At 37.4% G+C, this 21655-nt stretch overlaps 2 protein-coding genes across 2 annotated transcripts; one reads left to right on the plus strand and one right to left on the minus strand.

Moving 5' to 3' along the window:
• Positions 1–1441: 1441 nt before the first annotated feature.
• On the minus strand, positions 1442–3663 carry LOC116245700 (glucan endo-1,3-beta-glucosidase-like). Its single transcript, XM_031617210.2, has 2 exons — positions 3488–3663; positions 1442–2465 (listed from the first exon to the last, which is right to left on the minus strand). The coding sequence occupies exons 1-2, from the start codon at positions 3621–3623 to the stop codon at positions 1507–1509; spliced, it is 1095 nt and encodes a 364-aa protein (XP_031473070.2). The 5' UTR covers positions 3624–3663; the 3' UTR covers positions 1442–1506.
• Positions 3664–11334: 7671 nt separating this feature from the next.
• On the plus strand, positions 11335–19738 carry LOC116246803 (probable LRR receptor-like serine/threonine-protein kinase At1g07650). The gene is made up of 25 exons (XM_050075722.1): positions 11335–11526; positions 12089–12212; positions 12343–12414; positions 12548–12616; positions 13191–13262; positions 13354–13425; positions 13520–13591; positions 13857–13928; positions 14016–14087; positions 14179–14250; positions 14357–14428; positions 14536–14607; positions 14699–14764; positions 15727–15795; positions 15881–15919; positions 16084–16136; positions 16294–16676; positions 16760–16958; positions 17398–17523; positions 17700–17806; positions 18167–18377; positions 18477–18684; positions 18841–18861; positions 19033–19180; positions 19250–19738. The coding sequence occupies exons 1-25, from the start codon at positions 11427–11429 to the stop codon at positions 19736–19738; spliced, it is 3060 nt and encodes a 1019-aa protein (XP_049931679.1). The 5' UTR covers positions 11335–11426.
• Positions 19739–21655: the final 1917 nt, after the last annotated feature.

Consider the following 21655-nt stretch of genomic DNA (forward strand, 5'->3'; position numbering starts at 1 on the left):
AGAAAAGTAAATGGTAGTGGACCTACACAATGAGGTTGTACATTTATCCAGATATTAGATTTCCAGTTAATTATTAGGTTGATGGAGCGATATCGCTAGATTTGGCTAACAATGCAATATGTTTCAGAGTATCGCTTTCAGCCATACCTTTGCAAGTTCTCATTATTATTTTTTTTTTCAAGAAAACTTTCTGGCATTCCTTCAAGTGTATCGCCTCTATATATGTTAGCTTTTCTACTAAACATGAGATTGAGATTGGTTTTGCAAGATAAAACGTTATAAGTACCCGTGGGGCAGGCTTTGTGTTATGAGGCAGGGGAAGTTACGGGCACCTGTACACAGTAAAGGAGGGAAGCACATTTTGGTTAATTTATTAAAAAGAAATGTCTTCCATAATTTTTTTTACTTTTTAACATTTTCAATTTTGTCTTTATAAAAAGTTTTCATTTACGTCGCGGTTCAAAGAACAAAATCTTGTGAAGGTTTGTATATAAGATATGATCATTGCAAGTCCAATTTGAAGGCCATCAAAAACAAGAAAAATTTAAATTTTCAGTTTTGTAAAAGTTTATATAAACTTAGATAAGATATGGTTATTGCAAGTTGAATTTGAATGTAATCAAAATCAAGAGATAACTATATATAAGAGCCGAAGAAAATGAAGCTCGATGGTGTTGTGTTTAGCTTTTTTTTCCCAATAGCAGAGAATAACTTTTGACACAGGCAAAGACTTGGTTGTGATAATTGCTAGCTTATGAAGTGAATTAAGCCTCTTAAATCCATCATTACTTTTTGAACTGTGAAACTTGTTTTTGAGTGATGTCCTTAATTTGTACCGATATGTCACTAGAAAGAAAGTAATTTCAGGACATAAGGGAGATCAAGTTGCATGCACAGGGTGTGCATGCATGTGACAAATATTTATATACACTAAAGAAAAAAGAAGAAAAGTTGGATATTAAAAAAAAAATTATAAAGAAATTTATATTTTATACTTTTAACATTTTCACAAGCTCTTTTTTGTCTATTTAAAAGTCTTTATTTTTTTTTCTTTACTAGAAATAATTTGGTCATTACACACTCCTGTGCACAGAGAAATACACCTAACTAGTTTCAGACATAGGTGAGGATGATTACACAAGTACAGAAGCGTTCCAAAACTAAAAGGGTTTATTGTCTTCTTAGAACGCATGTTATTATCAAGAACGCCAAGTTTTTGTTTCAAAAAATATGGTGTAATGACGCATGTTGTCTTTGGATCCAATAATGAGACGTTAACGGACATAATAACACTATGTTTATTAAAACAAGAACATAACGTCCGTAGGATACATGTATCGAGAAAGTAGTATTCTTGGTGCCATGTATGTCTTTCAACGACTGCCTTATTGCACAGAACCATGCACACAACTGTTACGTATATATGGCAGAACAAGGCCCCTTGTTTGACATATTGTTATTCAAACCAAGAAGGACACCCACACCTTCCTCACATGATCTTCACTTTCAAGAGAAATCGATGGGGTAGACAGGAACCATGTTGGGATAGAAGAGGCCAAAGTGGTTCTCAGTGCCCTGTGGAGTCTTCTGGTTCTCATTGAACAGTGCAAAGATGTACGTCTCGATGGGCGTCCCTGGCCTCTTGGGCGTCCCTTGTGCCACATGCCTCACCAGGTTCTGGTTGTAGGTACGGGCGTTCTCGATGGTCGAGAAGCCATCGTTCTCCCCACCGGACGGCCAGCCGCTTTCCGAAACCACGATGCGGACTTGGCCGGCACCATACCTTTCCAAGGCGGAGTAGACGGAGTCGACCATGGCGTCGAACAGGTTCCTGTACCTCAGTTGCCCGTCGTACACCACGTCAGAGTTGGCGGTGAAGAGGGCGTAGGGAAGGTTCTGCCGCATGCCCTTGTAGGTGAAGTAGGGATAGACGTTCAGCATCAGGGGCGCGCCGGTGTCGACGAGAAACTTGACGACGGGACGCATGAAGGGAGCGGCTCTGTCGGAGAAAGAACCGGCGGATGGAGGGTAGGATGTGCCCATCACCGCCATGTGAACGGCGGTGGTCACCATGATCTTGCCTTGCAAACCCGCCGAGGATATCGCGTCGTACACGTGACCCATGGCCGGACCGACGTATTGGGCATGCACTTCAGCAGTGGTGCCGAAGACTTCGTTGCCGACGGTGATGTACCGGAAGTCAACCTCCGGCAGGTAGGCCAGGATGTGCCGCTGGACCCAGTCTTTGGCGAAGTCCAGATCCTCAGCGAGCCTTTTCAGGTCATCGTTACTCACACCCACGTTAACTTGGATTCCTGTATTCCTCAGAGCATTGAGGACGCCGGCGTCCGGATCATACAGCCTCACCTTTCTAATACCCTTGGACCGGATGAGTTGGATAGCCTCTGGTGGGGATGGCAGATTGTTGCCGAGCAGCCCGTAGCAAACTCCAACATGTTCATTCCCTACAGCCCGTAAAGACTCCTTTTAAAGCCATTCAATGTCAGAAAGGGGAAAGCTAATTGATTGACCTGCGGCTCAGGTATGTGCTGATTCAAAGTTAAAGTTATGTAAGGTGAAATCAGAAATTTTTTATAAAGAAGAAAGCAAATTAAATTTTAACATAGGTCGAAATCATTTTTCAAAATTTTTATACAGGATAAAGAAAAATTTTCTAAAACTTACATTTCTGTTTTTTTTTTTTTTTTTTTTTTTTTTTTTTTTTTTAAATTGGGGTGGTGTTAAGACCGATGTAAACCCCCTGACTCCGCCCCTAAAGGTATGAGAAGAGATATGCATTTGTTTGCCTATAAGTTTGGCTATATGTTTTTGCCCTTACACACGAGTTTATGTATTTATGTGCATGACACGTATCAGGTTGAAGCAGGGAGAGTTAAGAAATTTTAAAAATTTTAAAAATTTATATATAAATTTTAAAAATTTAAGTTTAACTTATACCAAAAAAATTAAAAAATATATTTTAACTCTTGTTAAAAAATATTGAAACCGCTCATGCAACTAAAACTTATGGCTCTGCCAAGACTCAATGAAAGTGGACTAAACAGATATAAATGTCATTCACTATATGCACAGCAACCCCTTCTCGCCTCTTGGAGTAAGTTTTCTGTGAAGCAGATGTTGAACTTCGTGCAGCCTATAGGGTCAAGATAAAGCAGAATGGGTTTTTGTAAACCTTTGCGAAGTTCAATTACACCTGTGAAAAAACAGGATTTTTGAATGGATCAGCCCATTTTAATTAGGATATCAGGACCGTGTTTACGTACGTCCTTCATTTTGTCGGAAATATATGTATAAAACTCTTCCATCTCAATTTTTTATATGAATGTTTTAAGCAATGAATCTCCATGCATGAATCTGGATACCAAAATTTGGAACAAAACGATAAGAACAAATGGAAAAAGAGGTCATGCATGATCCTAAATGTCATATAAACTCAGAGAGAGAGAGAGAGAGAGAGAGAGAGAACCATTTTCATAGTCGCCGGTTGCAGCAGCCATCGTTGCAATTCTTCCTCCCAAGCAGATTAGCAACACATACATGAAGAGAAGGTTAATGCTCGAGATAGTCTTGGGCTGGGCCATTGTTGCACATGAAGAAGCCATATTCAATTATTTGCCCTTTGAGAATCAATCCCAATGCAACCCTGCGGGGGAAAAACCACAAATATTTTGATTAGAATACATGAAGGAATCCAAACAAAGTATACAAAGAACTGCATAGCAGAAAAAACCAAAAATTAATCCTCTACAGGAAGAAGGCAACAACCTACAAAAATTAATCCTCTATAGCGACTTCCAAAGGATACAGTGACCCCTACGAAACTCCGTTTCAACAACAGAAGGTGCTACAAACATATATTTATAAGAGACTTTTTTAAAAAAAATATATAATTTTTAACGCTTTTGAAGCGCTTTGACTAGCGAGGGAAGTCAACTTACCTTCTGACGTTGGATTTGATTGACTCCAAAGGTGGTGACAGCAGCAAATAAGAATGTGGCATTCGGTAAATGCTTCTTAAATTTAGGCAAGGAAGCAGCAAACATCCGAAGATGTCCTTAAATTCCGGCGATGATGCAACAAATAAAAACCAAACAATGTAGAGATGCCCAAATATGCCCCCACTGCTTTTTGCACTTGCCACCTTTATTTCATCTGATTCTTCTTTTTGAACATTCGCTCTTCCTGCTCGATCAAGAGAGATTCAATATCAAATTTCATATCAAATTGTATATGTCACTGCAACAATTATAATTGTGTAACGCTAACATCTAGGGGAAAAGTTATTGTTACTACTGACAAGATATATGATATTTAGCTAAACCGTTGCCCTGTAAATGCAGTTGTGAATGTTGATGAAAATGGTGATAATAAATGATATGGTAGACAAAAAGGCATGCGAAGCATGCAGTTGCTATTGAAATTGTTTTCCAGCAGGAGAGCATAGTATGTCTAATGCGTATGATTTATGAAGAAAAGAAAGTTTTATGGTATTTGTGTGCATGCAGAACGGAGCAGTGGAAAGTGTTCGTCGGGAGGACGCTCATGATGTTTAGAAAGCAAAGAAAAGTGTTCCAGTGGATCTATGCATGCATAGGCAAGTTTGATAAGTGCAAGGATCTTCCTGGAGGAGAGAAAAAAAATTACAATAAATGTGAACTTATACCAACAGTCATCATGCACGTGAGGATCGATCCTCTTTACATGTACAAACCTGAGGACACAGTGTTCCAATGAGTTTGATGCTCCACGTCTAGTTGAGATCATGGTGCACAAATAACCTGAGCAACAATCAATACTAACAAATGGAAGGAAATGCCACCAATTTAATTATCGATGGAACTGTCTTCACAATGTTGACGTTTGTTGCAAACTTTTCCTCACTGTGTTCACTGTCAACTCTTCTTCTTGACTGCATTCACCGAAAAGTCTTCTTCATTGCTAATGATCTACTTCTTTCTTCCTCTCATTGTTGATGATGCTCTCTACTGATATGCTCGAATAAGGTTACCAGAAAACCGAAGGCAAGAGGTCACAATGATTCAAATTCAACAAGTTGTAGAAGGATGGTTCCACTGGGGGCGTGATCATCCTTGAGAAGAAGGCCTTTATATATATATATATATATATATATATATATATATATATATATATATATATATATATATATATATATATAGATAGAGAGAGAGAGAGAGAGAGAGAGAGAGAGAGAGAGAGAGAGAGAGAGAGAGAGGGAGGCCTGTGAAGGTGTAGGGCTTGTGGGGCCCATTTGGAGGACCCACCAAATGGGCACAAGGCATTAATGGAAGGCCGCTTCGAATTAAGTTCACTCAGAAGGACGTTTGTGTTGAAACTCTGTTGCCTTAATTCCGATGCTTCGAAAATTAGTGGTCAACCATTTCTTTCAAAAGGCTTTTGTGTCATTTTATAAAGGAGTTTTTTTTTCTTTTTTTTGGTCAAGGTAATTTTTTTCACCTTTTTATGTGTAATCTGACTTTGTAGGGGGACCGACTTGTTTTTGTCATCAGGGTCATTTTAGTCTTTTAGTTCCCTTAATTCATTGGATTCTAACGCGTAAAGAATGAGAAATATAGGTCAAGGGTCAGCTGACGACCAAAAGCACGCCAAACTGCAACGTCGAGGGTTTACGTAAGAGAATGAAGAAGCAGCCGATCGGAATTTTTCCCTAATGTCCAAATTAATTTTGAAGTTTCTCTTATGTTTTAATTATTTACGTTCCTATTTCAGCTGTTTGTTTTAGAAAAAAAAGTATATTAAGTGTTGAATGAACCTATACACTAAATAGAAAGCATGCCAATTTCGAGTGAACTAAGTTCACCCACCCACCACCCAACAGAGAGCCGAAGTTTCTACCGAACCCTTCATTCTTATAAAATACCTCGTAATTCAACTCAATTCTAAATGTTTACAATGGTGAACAGTATCTGAAAACACAAGATATCAAAGCAATTTTTTTAAAAATATATTTAAATTATTCTTTTTAAATCACATAACCATCATATTTTCAAAAGAATAATATAATATATTGTTTGTGAGTATTGGCTGACTCTGCCCATTAACTTTTTTTCAGTTGGGGAGCTTGCTCCAAAATCAGCCCATAATTACCTAGATAGAAAGTTGGCCAACTCAATTCAACTTTAGATGTTATTAAAGCTGGGGGTGGATATAAAACATATAAGTGAAAGTCATTCACTTTTTTTTTTTTTAATTTTTTTTTGGAGTTTTCCTTATATTTTAGTTGCTCATACGTATGTTTTAGTTACTATTCAAATACAATAATGTAATTTCGAGCATTTTTTAGCCGTTGAATCAGCCAGTAGACTAAGTAGAAAACTAGCCAATTTGATTCAACTTCGGATGGGTTGCAACGGCTGTGGTAACTGCAAACATATAAGTGAAAGCGATTCGCTTTTTTACTAAATAAGAATTTGAAGGCTTGAAGTTTTTCTTACAATTTAATCAATTATTTATAAGCATATTGCAGTTGTTTCTCGAACATATTATAATAGCAATATTAAATCGATCCATTCCACTCACTTTTAGAACTATTATAAAAGTTACATATGGATCACAATTTAGAAACTTTGTTGCGTTCATTTACCATAGATACGAGACCAATGGTGATATGGATTTAAGGTTGGACCTTCCCCTATTCGACCTTAAACCACTTGAACGTAGCATGGATTTGAAATGCATGTTATCCAGATCCCGTATATGGGGGTTCTTACGTGACATAGCTTTTAAACCAGTCTTGGATCTCGTATGAGGCTACCAAGTATCGCCTTAAAAGGCTCATTCACTCAAAAGAAAGCCAACCAATTCAATTGAATTTTGGATTATAGCAGTAATAGTGGACGGTGTATAAACATGCATATAAGTGACAGCTATTTTTTTTCTTATTATTTTCTAATGCTTTTGAAGTTTTCTTGTACTTTAGCTGTATTTATATCTCTGCTAAACTCTTCAGCCCTCAAGGCAAAAAACCTTCACTGATGCAAAAAAAAAAAAATTATACTTAAAACATTGTCGCTAAAACCTTCACTGACGTTTTTCAACATGTCGTTCAATTGGGGTAACATTAGTGATGTTTAGGCGTCAGCAAATCCAATCCATGAGTTTCAGAAGAGCGAGCGATTTACTGACCTTTGCATACGTCACATCAAGGGCGGAAGGAGGGGGGCCGCCTGGGCCGTGGCCCAGGAGAGCGCAAGAAAAAAAAATTACATTGAAAAAATCAAATTTTTTTAGTTTGGCCCGACCCATCGCTTCTCTTGGCCCTACCCGTCGCTCCTCTTGGCCCGACCCATGGATTTGTTTGGCCTGCCCCTAAAAAAAATCCTAGCTCTGCCCCTCCGTCACATGATTATTGTGCGAGCTTATCACTGATGTTTCTTTGCGTCGACAAACATTTATAGTGGCATCATTTGCGCCTCATTAAATGTTATTTTTACTGACCTCTACCTAGCTTCTTTCGGTAATTTTTTGAAATTATGTTGTTACTTAATTTTAGTATTAGATACATACAAAAAAATATCAAATTGGTAACTGTAGACATTAATACACCATAAAAAGTAAAGAAAGAGGTGATCAACAAGTTCTTCCATAATGCAGTGTCCATGCACCTGCGACCAAGGAAATTATGAACGCCTGCAATATAAACACAGGTTTATATTAGCTGGGCAGCTAATTTTACCATTAATCAAAGAGTAAATAAAGCATTTTCGATCGTCATATCTAATGATCATTCATGATTCAATGATTTCAAGAAGCGGTGCAACTTTCGCAAGATATTAAAGATGTCATTTCATTTGAATACATAATAAAAATATAAATGATCACATACCTCGCAGGTTGGATCAAACATGTTCTTCAGCAACATGCATTCAGATTCAGCTGCAGAGAAAGTCACACCAGAGGTTTGCAAACTTGACTGCTCTTGAAAAGGAATGGTTGAAGGTTGCTCTGGAGTGATGCCATTGAACAAGGAAGCTCCAAGTGAAGCCACAATACCATAACAGATGCACAATATTTTAATGGTTAGAAAATCAAAACGAAAAGAATACACAAAAAAATGTGGTGCTAGCCTAAGAACAAACCTTCTAAGCCCACAAACCACCACAAGATAGATATAATAAAGTAAGTAATTTGTAAATAGTAGAATTGATCAAGAGTGATGGCCTTCTCACAGCAAAATCTCTCTTTCTTTTGCCTCAATCTTCACCAAACAGTCAGAGAAGGACAAGAAAAAAGCTCCAAACAAGAAATAGAAGCTTTCTCTCTCTCAATCTCTCATCTTCTCTCTCTAACAATATCTCTTGTTGTTTCAATTCAGTGGAGATTCTCCTCGAAAGGAACTCACAAAAAGGGAAGAAACCTCAAAAGCTCTAGAATGACCAAAACCGAGAGGCTTTCCTCTTCTTTCTCTCTTTTGTTTGAAACTTTTCAAAAACAGTCGACAAAATTTTGGGTATGGGCTTCTTTTCAATGCTTCCAACTTGAAGTACGTAGGCCTTATCATTCTTTTGACTTGGATTTGGATCCTCTACATGGAGGTGATCCAGCCCAACCAGGGGCGCAGCCAAGGTAGGGGTTTGGCTCCACTTCAAATTTTTTTTTTTCAAAAAATTTATGTTTAAATTTTAAAAAATTTTACTTATTTTATATAAAAATTTTAAAAAATGATATTTCGTCAAAATTTAAAACGAATCAGGTTCATTAACAATTCAGGAATTTGGATCTTCACCGGCATTTAAGAAATGGCGGAAATAGCCTTTTTTTAAATACCCCACCCTTCGCTTGATGTGTGCCGATCACCGCCTTGATGCACTGTCATTTAACAAGCCCTACCGACCCTTTTGAAAATTTCACGATAGTTTTAAGAAAAGCAAATACTAGTGGACCTATACAATGAGGTTATAAATTTATCCAGATATTTTCCAGTTAATTATTAGGTTGATGGTCCGATATTGTTAGTCCTGTCTAATAATGCAATATGTTTCAGAGTATCGCCTCCCGAAGCATAGTCAATTCGCCGGCAGTCTGGTATCTTTGCAAGTTCTTATTTTTCTTGATAAGATATGATTATTGCAACTCAAATTTGAAGGCCATCAAGAACCAGAAAATTTTAATTTTCAACATAGTAAAAGCTTATGTATATTTAGATAAGATTTGCTTATTGCAAGATAAATTTGAAGGCCGTCAAAAAAAAAAAAAAAAAAAAATTCATAGGAGAACAATTTTGTATGGTTCCATCACATTGGATCCCTCTGTTCCATTTCTGTTTAAGCAGCGCTTTGCTGGGCTTGTCAGCGCAAGTAAGCCTTTGAATCCCGAACTGAATCTCATATTTCAACATGTAAACTAACATATCACTAATAATTAAAGATGTCGATAAATTGGATTTGAATCAGATATACCTCCGCTTTTTCAAATATTCACATCTTCGGATTCTAATACGAATAAAGAAAAGTCATATCCAATGAATCTGAAATCCGATTTCACAATTTATTCATATCCAAATCCAAATTTTGAATCGAATTTTGCCAATTTTCAAAATGTAAAAGCATTAGATAGAGCATATTTATGTATATTTGAATCAGTATCCAAACAGATGTCATTCTCTTTTTCTAATGTTTGGTCATTTTATTTGAATTTGGCTCAGTAAAATGGATGTACAATTCCAAAACATCAATGATTCAATCAGAATGGACATATCCGAGTACTCACTTTTAAGTTCAACAAATGTCTGAAATATGAGTTTTTAATAAAATTTTCCACTTCAAAAGGGAATGAAAGTCAAATCTCTGTAGTGGTCAAATGTCAGGGCATAGTTGAATTAAGCAATGGTGTCGTGATGGCCAATTATAAAAATATTTTTGACAAATAGATGAAAAAATATATAACACTAATTAAAAATAAGAAAATCTTTAAAATTTCCTTAAAAAGTCTTTTCTTAATTGGCCACTGAATTGAATTGGTTTTCTACCTATTTGATTTGATCAAGCACCCAGTTCAAGCCAAATGGATCATGAGGAGTCTGACTTAATATCTAAGGATGCTAATGGATCCAATTTGGATTCAACATTCAACCGAACCATATCAAGAAAATCAGATATAAAGAAAAGTTTGATGCCTAATGGAAAAGATTTAGATGGAATAAATGATATTCAACTGGATTCAGATTTAAGTGAATATTTCATCGGATACAGTTTTCGATAAATATCTTGTACTCAATGTCTATAATGTGGTTGGGATTCAGTTTAAAATCCAGGTTCAAATTCAGATGAATCTAAAAGCCGAATTCAGATTATGAATTCGGTTTTTGGATCCGGATATGTTAAAAGAATTCCTCGCTGAGGCATCTGAAATCCGCTATTTATTTAATAAGTGGATCTCTCTCTCATATCAACTTCTTATAGTGGTCTTAAGGTGATGCAGGATGAGCTGGAAGAGATTGGCACCACACTACCCTTACCTTACGGGGCCCCCACTCAGGTTAGCGTTTGACGGCAAGTAAATATTTAACAAAAAAAAGGTCTTCCTTACAACAGAGGATATTTCAGGAGAAACAAGTTTGGAAACTTTTGGAGTTGTTCAATAGATTTTGAAGTCTTTTTGGAGTCATCAACTGCACTTCCAAAATTTTTTCTTGAATGCTGATGACACCTTTTAATGTCTAGTCTCTGGCATCTTCTTTGAATGTTTATTAAACCTTTTTCAAGTTTTATTTTGTTTTAGGATTAATCATCAATTGAAAGGATTCTCGATTTCTAACAAGGATTTTTTTTTTTTAAAAAAAATCTCATGTTTTCTAGATCTGTAAACATTAAATCTGAAAGTCTATTTATGGTTCTCAAGTTAAAGGATCTCAAATCAAACCCTTCTCTCCTCTGACTTGAGATCCATAAATTCAAGGCTTAGTGCATGATGACATTAATTAATCTGTGTTTCTTTAATCCATAGTTTTGTTGGAACCATGGATTAAGGTGGGCGCCCTTGCTAGCTTGTAACCAGAGCAGAGATGAGTTTGTATTTCTTCCGTTCAACTGCCTTTTTGCCTCTATATTTGTAATTCAGACAGCTAATTTAAAAGGTGGTTTTGTCAGCCTTTCAAATATTGAGCCCGTTTTCCATGACTAACAACATTAAGTCAATGAAAGGTTAGCTGTTCATCTGAATCATGGTCTCCGAAGAACCTCAATTTCAATTCTCTCTCTCTCTTTCTCCTCCTCCACCTTCTTCTTCTTCTTCTTTTATAGCTATTGAATCCCTTGAACTTTGTTTGTCAGGAGAAAGTGGTCTGGTTAATGGAGTTCTGGTGCACGGGCTACTGAAGGCGTTAGCACAAAGTGGGTGGTGGCAACAACAGCTGACCAGAGAATAAGATGATGGACGCAGAACCCGTGATCTTCTTCTTCCTCCTCCTTTTCTTCCTTCCCTCCATTTCCTCCCAAAGTCCACCTGCCAGGTTGCCTCCTAGCGAGGGTACGCCTCTTAAGCTTTCTCTCTCCCTCTCTTCTTCTTCTTCGAATCCCTGAACTCTTTTCGTCGTCGTTGTTTCGTTTGTCGTCGAGGTTTTCCAAGGAAACGGAGACGGACACTCTGGTTTCTGCTTGGTTGTCACGCACGCTATATTGATGGACGGGACTTGCATTCTGCGATCGTCGTCCGGACCATCGGTCCTTTCTTCTTCTTTTCTCTCTCTCTTGATTCGATTTTGTGCATCATCATCTTGTCACTACTTCTCTCTCTTATATAAACTCGGAATGAGATCAACCAGTCTCGCCTCGTTCTCCTTTTTCTTTTTCATTACTCTGCCGACGACAGTTATACTGATTACGCAAAGATACATAAATTAAAAAAAGCTTCAAGGATGATATATGTACGACCCCCGTTACTCTCATCTCCTTACGCGAGCACGTAATCATAATCATTGGCTGAGTGACAGCACCCTTTTAGATATATATATATATATATATATATATATATATATATATATATATATATTTATTCTCACCATTGGAAGCACCTAACTTTTGAAGCGCAGTGGCTGCGCTCCAGCGATTTGCAGACATCTTGGGGAAGAAAGACTGGGACTTGAATGATCCGTGCAGAGGCGACAACGGAATTACTTGCTACTGCAACGGTACCATCTGTCACGTGACAAGCATGTATCTCTCTCTCTCTCCCTTCTTTTAATTGATATCTACTAAGTTATTATATATATATATATATATATATATATATATAGGATCTTTTTCCTTGTTGGTGCTAATGTTAGGCTTACATGAATGCAACCAGAGTTCTGAAAGGGCAAGGGCTGCCTGGAACACTACCGAGAGATCTGTCAGGATTGCCATATCTTGGGGAACTGTAACTTCTTTCTCTTCAACACCAAAATTTTTCCCTTTGATTCCCGGGCTTGTATTGAATGATCCGGAAAGTTTCTTAAGTGTTTAACTACAATTCTGCTTCTGCTGCCTTGTTTTGGCATTTCGAACATCAGGGATCTTACTCGCAATTACCTCTACGGATCGATACCTCCAGAGTGGGGCAAACTGAGACTTGTTAATGTGTAAGTAATGGAGTAATTGTTTCTTATATTTATTTCAAGATGTAGTTCGTTCTCAACAGTGCCTTTACTTATATCTGATTAAACATCTCTTGTTGCATGCTCTCATTAATGTATATCTTGGTAAGTATATCGACAAAAGATGAAATTAGTTTCATTAATGTATATCTTGGTAAGTATATCGACAAAAAATGGAATTAGTTTCATAAAAATGATACTTGAAACTAAAAACAAAAAAGGCTTGTTTCGCACTGAAAAAAATTATAATAAGACACCTAACTTTTAGACAAATAATAATGCTGCTCAACTTTTTAAAAGTTAATAAACAAGCGGCGCTCAACTTTTGATGGAAATTCTCATTGAACTAACTGTATCTACGTTAATATTTAATATAAGATGGCAAAAGTTCCTGTAAAGACTCGCTTCTCTCCTGGCTGATAAAATTAGACATTTAAGAGAGAGAGATTAGTCAATTTACATAAAAAATTAGATATATAAGCCTTTCTTTGGCTCCTTCGATTTACATGCACGAATTAACCTTATGGGGAGTGAATCTTCTTCCACCACATTATATTAGGTCGCTCATGTCAAACCGCCTGTCAGGGCCCATCCCGAAAGAGCTAGGAGACATGATCACTCTTAAGAATATGTAAGTTTCCTCTCTTTTTTCTTTTTTTCCTGTTGGCCGCCCTAGAGTATTAATTTACCACTTTAACTGATCTTATGCGAATAAACTGCAGAACGCTTGAAGATAACGAGTTTTCAGGGCCACTTCCCCCAGAAATTGGAAATCTGAAAAATCTTGTGAGACTGTAAGAGATCTAGTTCCATAGTCAAACTGTGCTAGCCTTCTTCTTTTCTTGCTTAGTTAATTTGCTGACGTTGGTTTGTATTCAATTTGAGCAGAATCCTCTCCTCAAATTACTTCACAGGACCATTACCAGCTACAATGAAAGAGCTAACGAACATGACGGACTTGTAATAATCAACTTTCCTTTGTTTTTCCAATTTTCTTTTATGGAACATGTATAGTTAATTCACATAAAACTAATGCCACAGATTACCATGTTTTAATGTGCTCTGTTTGTTGAAGCACACACTAGGTTTTGCATATTTATTTGAGACATGCAATAACTTTTCATCATATTATTAGAAATTATTGCAACTTTATTCCTTCACCTTTTTTAAGTACCAAGCACTGAACACCCACCCAGTATCTAAAGCCTTTTCATCTGTTGTGCAGTAGAATAAGTGATAATGGGTTTTCTGGGAAACTACCCGAATTCATCTTCACTTGGACTTCGCTCACAAGATTGTAAGTTGGTCCCTGATGCCACGTGAATCTCGTATATATCGAATACTAATGTTAACTAATTGATTATGGTTTTTGGCTTTCTGGTAGGCAAATTCAAGGAACAAGTTTGACAGGTCCCATTCCTTCTAACATTGGTGCACTGGAAAATCTAACCCAATTGTATGCCTCTTTATCTGCTCTTTGCTGCTTTACTGTCCTTAATTAGGCTCTTATCCTTTGCGGTATGTCACCATGCTCTGTTTGATTGTAGGATAATGAGTGATATAAAAGGGACGGGATCCAGTTTCCCAGATATAAGTCAACTAATGAACCTAACGATACTGTAAGTTGTATGAGCATAACTTTCTTGCTATGTATATGTTGAATCTATAGATATTTTGTTCGCGGGAAAGAAAGAACTGACCTTCATTTGGTGAATGCTGTTGTAGAATACTAAGATCGTGTAACATTTCTGGGGAGATTCCTGATTATATTGGTCAAATAAAGAATCTGAAGACGTTGTAAGTCATCGTGTTGTTTAAAAAAGAAGAGAGAATTTTTTATTTGGTCTGTTTTTTCGATTAATAATACATACCCTGTGCTATTCGTGCTTCCTTTCTCTCGACAGAGACCTAAGCTTCAATAACTTATATGGAGGGATTCCAAACTCTCTGAATGACCACAAAAAACTACAGCAACTGTGAGAATATCCTCACTCCAGCAAACAGTTCATTTGACAATCTTGGCTTCAGTAAAATGGATGCATGACCGTGTTACTTCTTTTCCATTAGGTTCCTAACAAGCAACTATCTATCTGGCAGCATTCCAGAATGGATCATGACGCAGAACCTGAACAGGCAAGTTTATGTTGAACAATTCTTTATAAATCCCTTCCGAGGAAAAGAGCAATTCGTTTGTAGCTTCTCTCTCTCCACACACAGATATATATATATATATATATAGAATGTGTTGTCTGCATTAGTTACTGCTGCTATACTGTTTTTAGGTATATTAACTGTCGCTAAAAAGTACTGCTAAACATATTTTTCTCATAAAAATGCAAAATACTTGCACTCACTACTCAAATTTTAGAAATATCACCAACGGAAGAATTTCTACCCCCATTTGCTATTTCAACTACATAACGTGTGGTAATTCTCAGAACTGTCAGTATATATTAACAGTAACTACTGTTATTGTGAGAAACATGTGGCGTTGATCACTTAAGGCCAGTATTTCATAATGCTAGAATTCGTTGATGCGCATAACTCCTTGCTTAAGTTGAGTCTATTAGTATAGGATTACCTCATGTTGGCTGATTATGCGCCCAAGGGATTTTACCATTTCTTGCCGGTAGATCTTGCTTTGCAGTTTCGCTTTGGTGGAAAATGAGAGAAACGTTCATCTAGAGCATTCATTAAGGCAACCAAAATTTCTCAGCGTGCTGTCTAAATGACTGATTAATTAAGATGTAATTGCATGATAATCAGCTGCAGAACCAAGGCAAATTAGTTGTGAACTTAAAATAGCATCATGTATATCATACATATATATGTGTGTGGATTGCCATCTATGTAGATAAAACTGTCACGGAGAATAGTTATCTTTTGTTCCTTGATACATTCAGGGTGAGTCCATGTTGTTGCCTGTTTTGTGTGAAATATAAATGCACAAAAGCTATAGATATATTTTCATGTGTGAACACATACATGTCTACATGTACAGATGGCATTCTTTTCTTGTATATTTTTCCCATCGCCATTGAATCTTCCAGTCATTTTAGTTATTTTTTGACATTGCCACGACTGCAATGGAACAGAGATTTGTCATTCAACAATTTTACAGACATAACCGGTAACGCGACAATTAGTTGTTCATCCACGAATCTGTAAGGTTTTATTTTCCATTTTCAAGTTACAGAATGCTTATAGTAAAAATATCTCTCTAATAATCACTGCAACATCAATTTTCAGCAATTTGGTCGAGAGCTTTTCGTCAGTGTTGGAAAACCAGTAAGCTTTTTACTATACTCTGTAACCGAATAATGGTGTTTGTTAGTAACACATTATTAACCATTAATAATCCAATCACTTCCAATCGTATTGAAACTTTATGCAACCATTTCCTGCCATGTTCTTTCCATTTCTTAAACTTGGATTTGAATATCTTGATGCAGAAGCAATATAACTCCCTGTCTGAGGAAGAACTACCCTTGTGCTGAGAAAAGATGTAAGTTCCTTTTTCCCTTTTTATTCATGCCTTTATGGCTAATTATCAAGAAAAAATTCATTTTTTAAACTACCAACAAGGAAAAATAAAAAGACTTCAGCATAAGTTTCAGATACCTTTTCATTCTCCAAATCTGAAAAATATGGTCCATTTGCAGTTTCCACTTTGTTCATAGACTGTGGAAGTCCAGCAGCAACTCCCATCGGAGCCATCAATTATGAGGCAGATGGCCAGAGTAAAGGTGCCGCAACATTATTCGTGAGTCCGAACAATAACTGGGCAATGAGCAGCACAGGGGTATATCTGGATAATGATGATGACAACGATGAGTACATAGAATATTCCAACAGTTCTCTCCTGTCCATGCCTAATTCAGAACTCTATAAGTCAGCACGTATAGCTGCAACTTCTCTCAAATACTACGGACTGTGTCTTTATGATGGGAATTACACAGTGAAGCTCCATTTTGCAGAAATAATGATAACAGATGAAAAGAATTTCAGCAGTCTTGGAAGGCGCCTTTTCGATGTGTACATCCAGGTGAGGTCACGTTCTGCGTCCACAGGGAGAAGTTAAGTAGTTATTCCTGATTCGATCTGAAAACATATTCTTCATAAGTGCAGGGGGAGTTGAAGCTCCAGGATTTCAACATAAAAGAAAGTGCCAATGGTTCTTTCAAGGATGTTACTAAAGTATTCCCTAACATCACCGTGACAAGCGGCAGTCTCAGGATCCACTTGTTTTGGGCCGGGAAGGGTACCACAGTGATTCCAAAAAGAGGAGTTTATGGGCCTTTGATATCTGCCATTACTGTGACTCCTGGTACGGCCGTTTTAGTTTGATATGTAAATATACATAAGTATACTTGATAGAAACATGAAAAATGCAAGGTATAATAACTGGCCCTTAGCTGGTGTTTGAGATTTCTTCGTCCTCTACAGTTGTATGTGTATATAGTATATGATAGTGTCACTCGGACTGAAGAACAAACTTCACTTGAATTAGGTGCCATATACTGGTTAATGCATTCATTTTTCTAGCTAGAACATATAGATAACAATAATATACATGTCACAAGTATCCGATATATCAGATGTGAAGCATGTTGGGATACTTGTTTATATGTATATGGAAAGTATACATATGAGTTGATCTTTATGAAACAAATTTGAAGTGCATGCATAAAATAAACTGTAGGAACTGTTTACAATGTCCACGGACAACTGACCATTTCCTTTAACCATTTTGGACATGTTTACAGAATTTGAGATTCCCAAGCGACCGGTGGACCGGACTGTTCTTGTAATTGTGGTTGTTGTTGCATCTGCTGCCGTGCTCATCATCATACTGCTCGCTGTACTTTATGCTCGCCGCCGGGCCAATCATGGTAAGAGTAGATGAGATTAGCTGACAACATAACTTTGCTTCTCACGCTAAAGAATAAGAAATTAAACGAGTAGTGAACGTATTTGACGGCTTAGACGCATGGACATAAAATGGGAATCCAGGAGTTTCATCGGTTTATAATCATTAGTTCACATCTATGTTTTACTTCATTTGCAGTAAAACATATAGGCGGCCCCTTCACTTTGCGCCAAATAAAAGCTGCCACGCGTAATTTTCATCAGGACAACAAGATCGGGCAAGGAGGCTTCGGACCAGTTTACAAGGTAGTACGACTCTTGGTCACAAGATGAATGCACTTGAACTTTTTACAAAGTGAAGTTAAGTTTCTGTGGTATAATAAAAAGATGTTTAAGTTTTTATTTCCTTCATATAGTAAGCCTGTTTCCGATGTAAGTTAGCTGGGCAGCTAGATAGAAGAAAATCAAGACTTAAGCAACTTTTTGTTATTATAGTAACTTCGTATGGTCTCTAAAATCTCGACAAGAAAATCACTAGGTTTGGCAAAAATTTTTGATATTCGTCACTATGGAGCTATGCAAAACTTGTATCATATATGATCAACCAGGTGCGATCATCATGTGGCATGTTTGGATAGTCAAGCTTCTTATCTTGGCCAATTTCAGGGTTGCCTACCAAATGGTACAGTCGTTGCAATTAAGCAGCTCTCAGCCGAATCATATCAAGGAAATCGTGAATATATTACGGAAATAGGTTTGATCTCTGCGCTACAACACCCAAATCTGGTGAAACTTTATGGCTGCTGCACTGAAGGAAACCAACTCTTTCTTGTTTACGAGTACATGGAGAACAACTCTCTAGCTCATGTCTTGTTCAGTAAGCTTAATCAACGCTTGATTCTTGTTGCAAATATTATTCTTCTCTTTTTTTCGTTAGCATCTTGATGGCATGCCCTTCTGTGCAAAACAAAAACAGGAGATGGTCCAAAATTGGATTGGAATACGCGCCGAAGAATTTGCATCGGAGTGGCCAAGGGTCTGGCGCATCTCCATGGAGGAACTAGATTGAATATTGTTCATCGAGACATAAAGCCCACAAATATTCTGCTGGACAAGGATCTCAATGCCAAAATATCTGACTTTGGATTGGCGAAACTGGTTGAGGCTGACCGCAGAAGCAGAACGCCTGAAGTAGAAGAGAACAATGACCGCAGTACCCAGCAGGATGGAGATGAGATCAGTGTGAGCAACACCCAACTTGATGAAGATGGGAGTGGTGAGGATGGAATCGAAAGCAGCACCACCCTTCCTGATCAAGTCGAGCATTCCTACAACCAGAGAACCCGCATAGTTGGAACCGAGTAAGTTTCTCTTTTAGTTGGAGAGTAAGAATTGATAAGTTTATACAGGTCATTTTACCATCTTTGTTACTACACAAATGAAAATTACTGCACTTTCGTTTCAGAGCAATACAGGTCTTTCTACTTTATGTCAATGTTCTTAAAAGTTCCTGAACATGCATTTCTTTTCAGGGGTTATATAGCACCTGAATATAAGAGGAGCGGTCGCTTGTCTTGCAAAGCAGATGTCTACAGCTTCGGCATTGTCGTCCTCGAAGTAGTGAGCGGCAAGAGCCACAGAAGCTGGCACAGTGAAAAGTGCCTCCCCATGCTTGATTGGGTATCTCCTCTACCACAGCCTCTTAAAATTATACCCTTTTACAGGTAATAACTTTCTGTTCTTCCACAGGCACTTGTTCTTCAAAAGAATGGAAGACTTCTGGAACTTGTGGATCCAGAGCTGGGTGCAGATTTCTCTGAGGAGGAGGCCTATGTCCTTCTTGATGTGGCCCTGAGATGCATCGATAAGTCTCCCTCACAGAGGCCTGACATGTGCACAGTGGTGGGCATGATGGAGAACCAAACTCCCATGAAACCTCAGCCTGTATCTTGCAAGGAGAAGAAGACAGTACCCTCTGAAGTTGAAATTGAGTACAGCCAGTCCCAGTATAGCTGGGTTCGGGACGAAAGCCAGGATGGACCATGGACTGCTTCCATGTCAGGCACCAGTATGGACTACACAGACAGTGGTGTTAATCCTACATTGCGGGAGGACTCTCATCCTGTGGATATTGAATCCGGCCGCCGCCGCCGCCGATATACCAAGAACCAGAGGACCAAGTCCGTCGAACATCGTCCGTCGTGGTCTTCATGCTATTCTGGTGGCACCAAGAAGTAACCAAGATCAGGTGATAAGTAAAGGACATGCCACGTTGCAGGCTTGTGGTATAGATTCACGTGTTTTTGTAGGTTAGCCTGCAATTGCTACGTATTGATGTTTACACTCTGATGATTTCTATGCATTTCTCTTGTGTCTTTTGTCTGATTATTATTTTGAAGCTCTGACTTCATGTAAACCATGTGATGCAACAATGCTGCAAAACACAAGTTGTGCTCACAGATGTCAATGCAATATTTACTTTCGAAGTTGATGGGCATGAAATATCGTCTTGTTCCACCTTTCTTAGAATTTTGATTTACCAAATTGATGTCGTCTGGATATGAAATATCGTCTTTGAAAGGAAAAAGTATCCGTTAGTTTCAAGAACGAAAGGATCATGACTTGCAGAAGGTATAAAACCAGATTTATAAAAGGAAAACAATTCCCAGAGGGCATTGGGCAAGAGAACAACAGAGGATTTATTTTCTTGACAAGTAGGGATTGAGGATAAATTATTGGAAAAAGTAATACTTGTTTATAAAATGATATTGCTTGAATAAATAAGTTTCAGTAAATTGTCGATCATCGCCCCCTAGAACTTCGGTTCATGTGTACATAGAGTTGAATCTTCTTAAATAGATTTGAACGATCTGAATTATCAAAACTCAAAACTTCCTCCAAATTCATCCCCAAATTATAAGAAAGTACTGATTTTCATATTTAAATAACAATTGACAATCTTGAAGCTTGCCAGAGGATTTAGTCTGATCATATAATAAATTAAGTACAAAATTGGTTCTTATATGTGTGTGTGTGTGCACGCGCTTATAAACTACTGCCAGAGTACTTTTATAAAAGATGATAGTCCGAGCTCTTGTGCCTTTTTCTCATAGAATTTTCAGTTATTAGAATATTAAAAATTAATAAAACTATCAAAGTCAAGATGCAAAGGAATTGGGCAACGACAGGGATCGGGTTTCAATCTCAATCCAAACATGAATACTTAACATTTGATTTTGGACTTAAATTGGATTTCAATAAGACTAGATTCTGTAGAATTGGATTCAAATCCAAATTTTTTATCATGGTACCGTAAGTATTATTCAACCGCTGCATTGTTAAAAGCATTTTCTGTTTCATTTAAAAGTTTGTCACGAATCAAACATTAATTCAGGCACAAACAAGATCCAACCTCAAATGTCAATCCAATTCGTAGCTACTGTTACTCAACCAATCAATATTGTGAAACAGACTCTAGTGATCTCAGACACCTCGGATCTGAGATCAGAAGTGAAACAAACACAGAGTCACACACACACAGTCTCTCTCTGATGCTAACTTTTCTCTGCAATCTCTCTCTTATTCTATAGTAATAGATCAATTGTCATTGGCCATGCCTTTAGTAGCATTGGTTTTCTCTCTCTTCTTGTCCTCAAATTTTGGTATAGATTCCCATTTTATCGGGCCAACCATGTTTTTTCAAAAGGTTTAGACTAACATTTTTTAATATTTTAATATGAAAAAGATTTGTTTGTCAAAACCAGCTCTCTCGTCAAGCCCGGCTCTATTCGCTAACTTAAACAAGCAGGATATGCGTTGCTAAGTTCTGCTTGACCGTAGATTATATATACATATTGTTTATCCGTACTTTTATTTATGCATTTATGCGTCTGATTAAGATAAATAAAGTTCAGTTTTACACGTTACATGTGACAAAGATGACGCATCATACAGTACATGCAAACATGATAAATTATGAAGCAGTTTTTATGTTCGGCATACCAATACAGTAGTTTTTGTCCCATTTTTTTGTGCTTTGGATCTTTATTTGTGTCCAAAGTCTAGATCATATGTGATTTGACCTAAGAGATGTAAATCTCATTTAACTGGATCTAGATGTATAATCAATCCCTTTCTCCATTAAAGGGAATTGGA

This window comes from Nymphaea colorata, chromosome 1 (genome assembly GCF_008831285.2).
Source record: "Nymphaea colorata isolate Beijing-Zhang1983 chromosome 1, ASM883128v2, whole genome shotgun sequence".
Classification (NCBI taxonomy): Eukaryota; Viridiplantae; Streptophyta; class Magnoliopsida; order Nymphaeales; family Nymphaeaceae; genus Nymphaea; species Nymphaea colorata.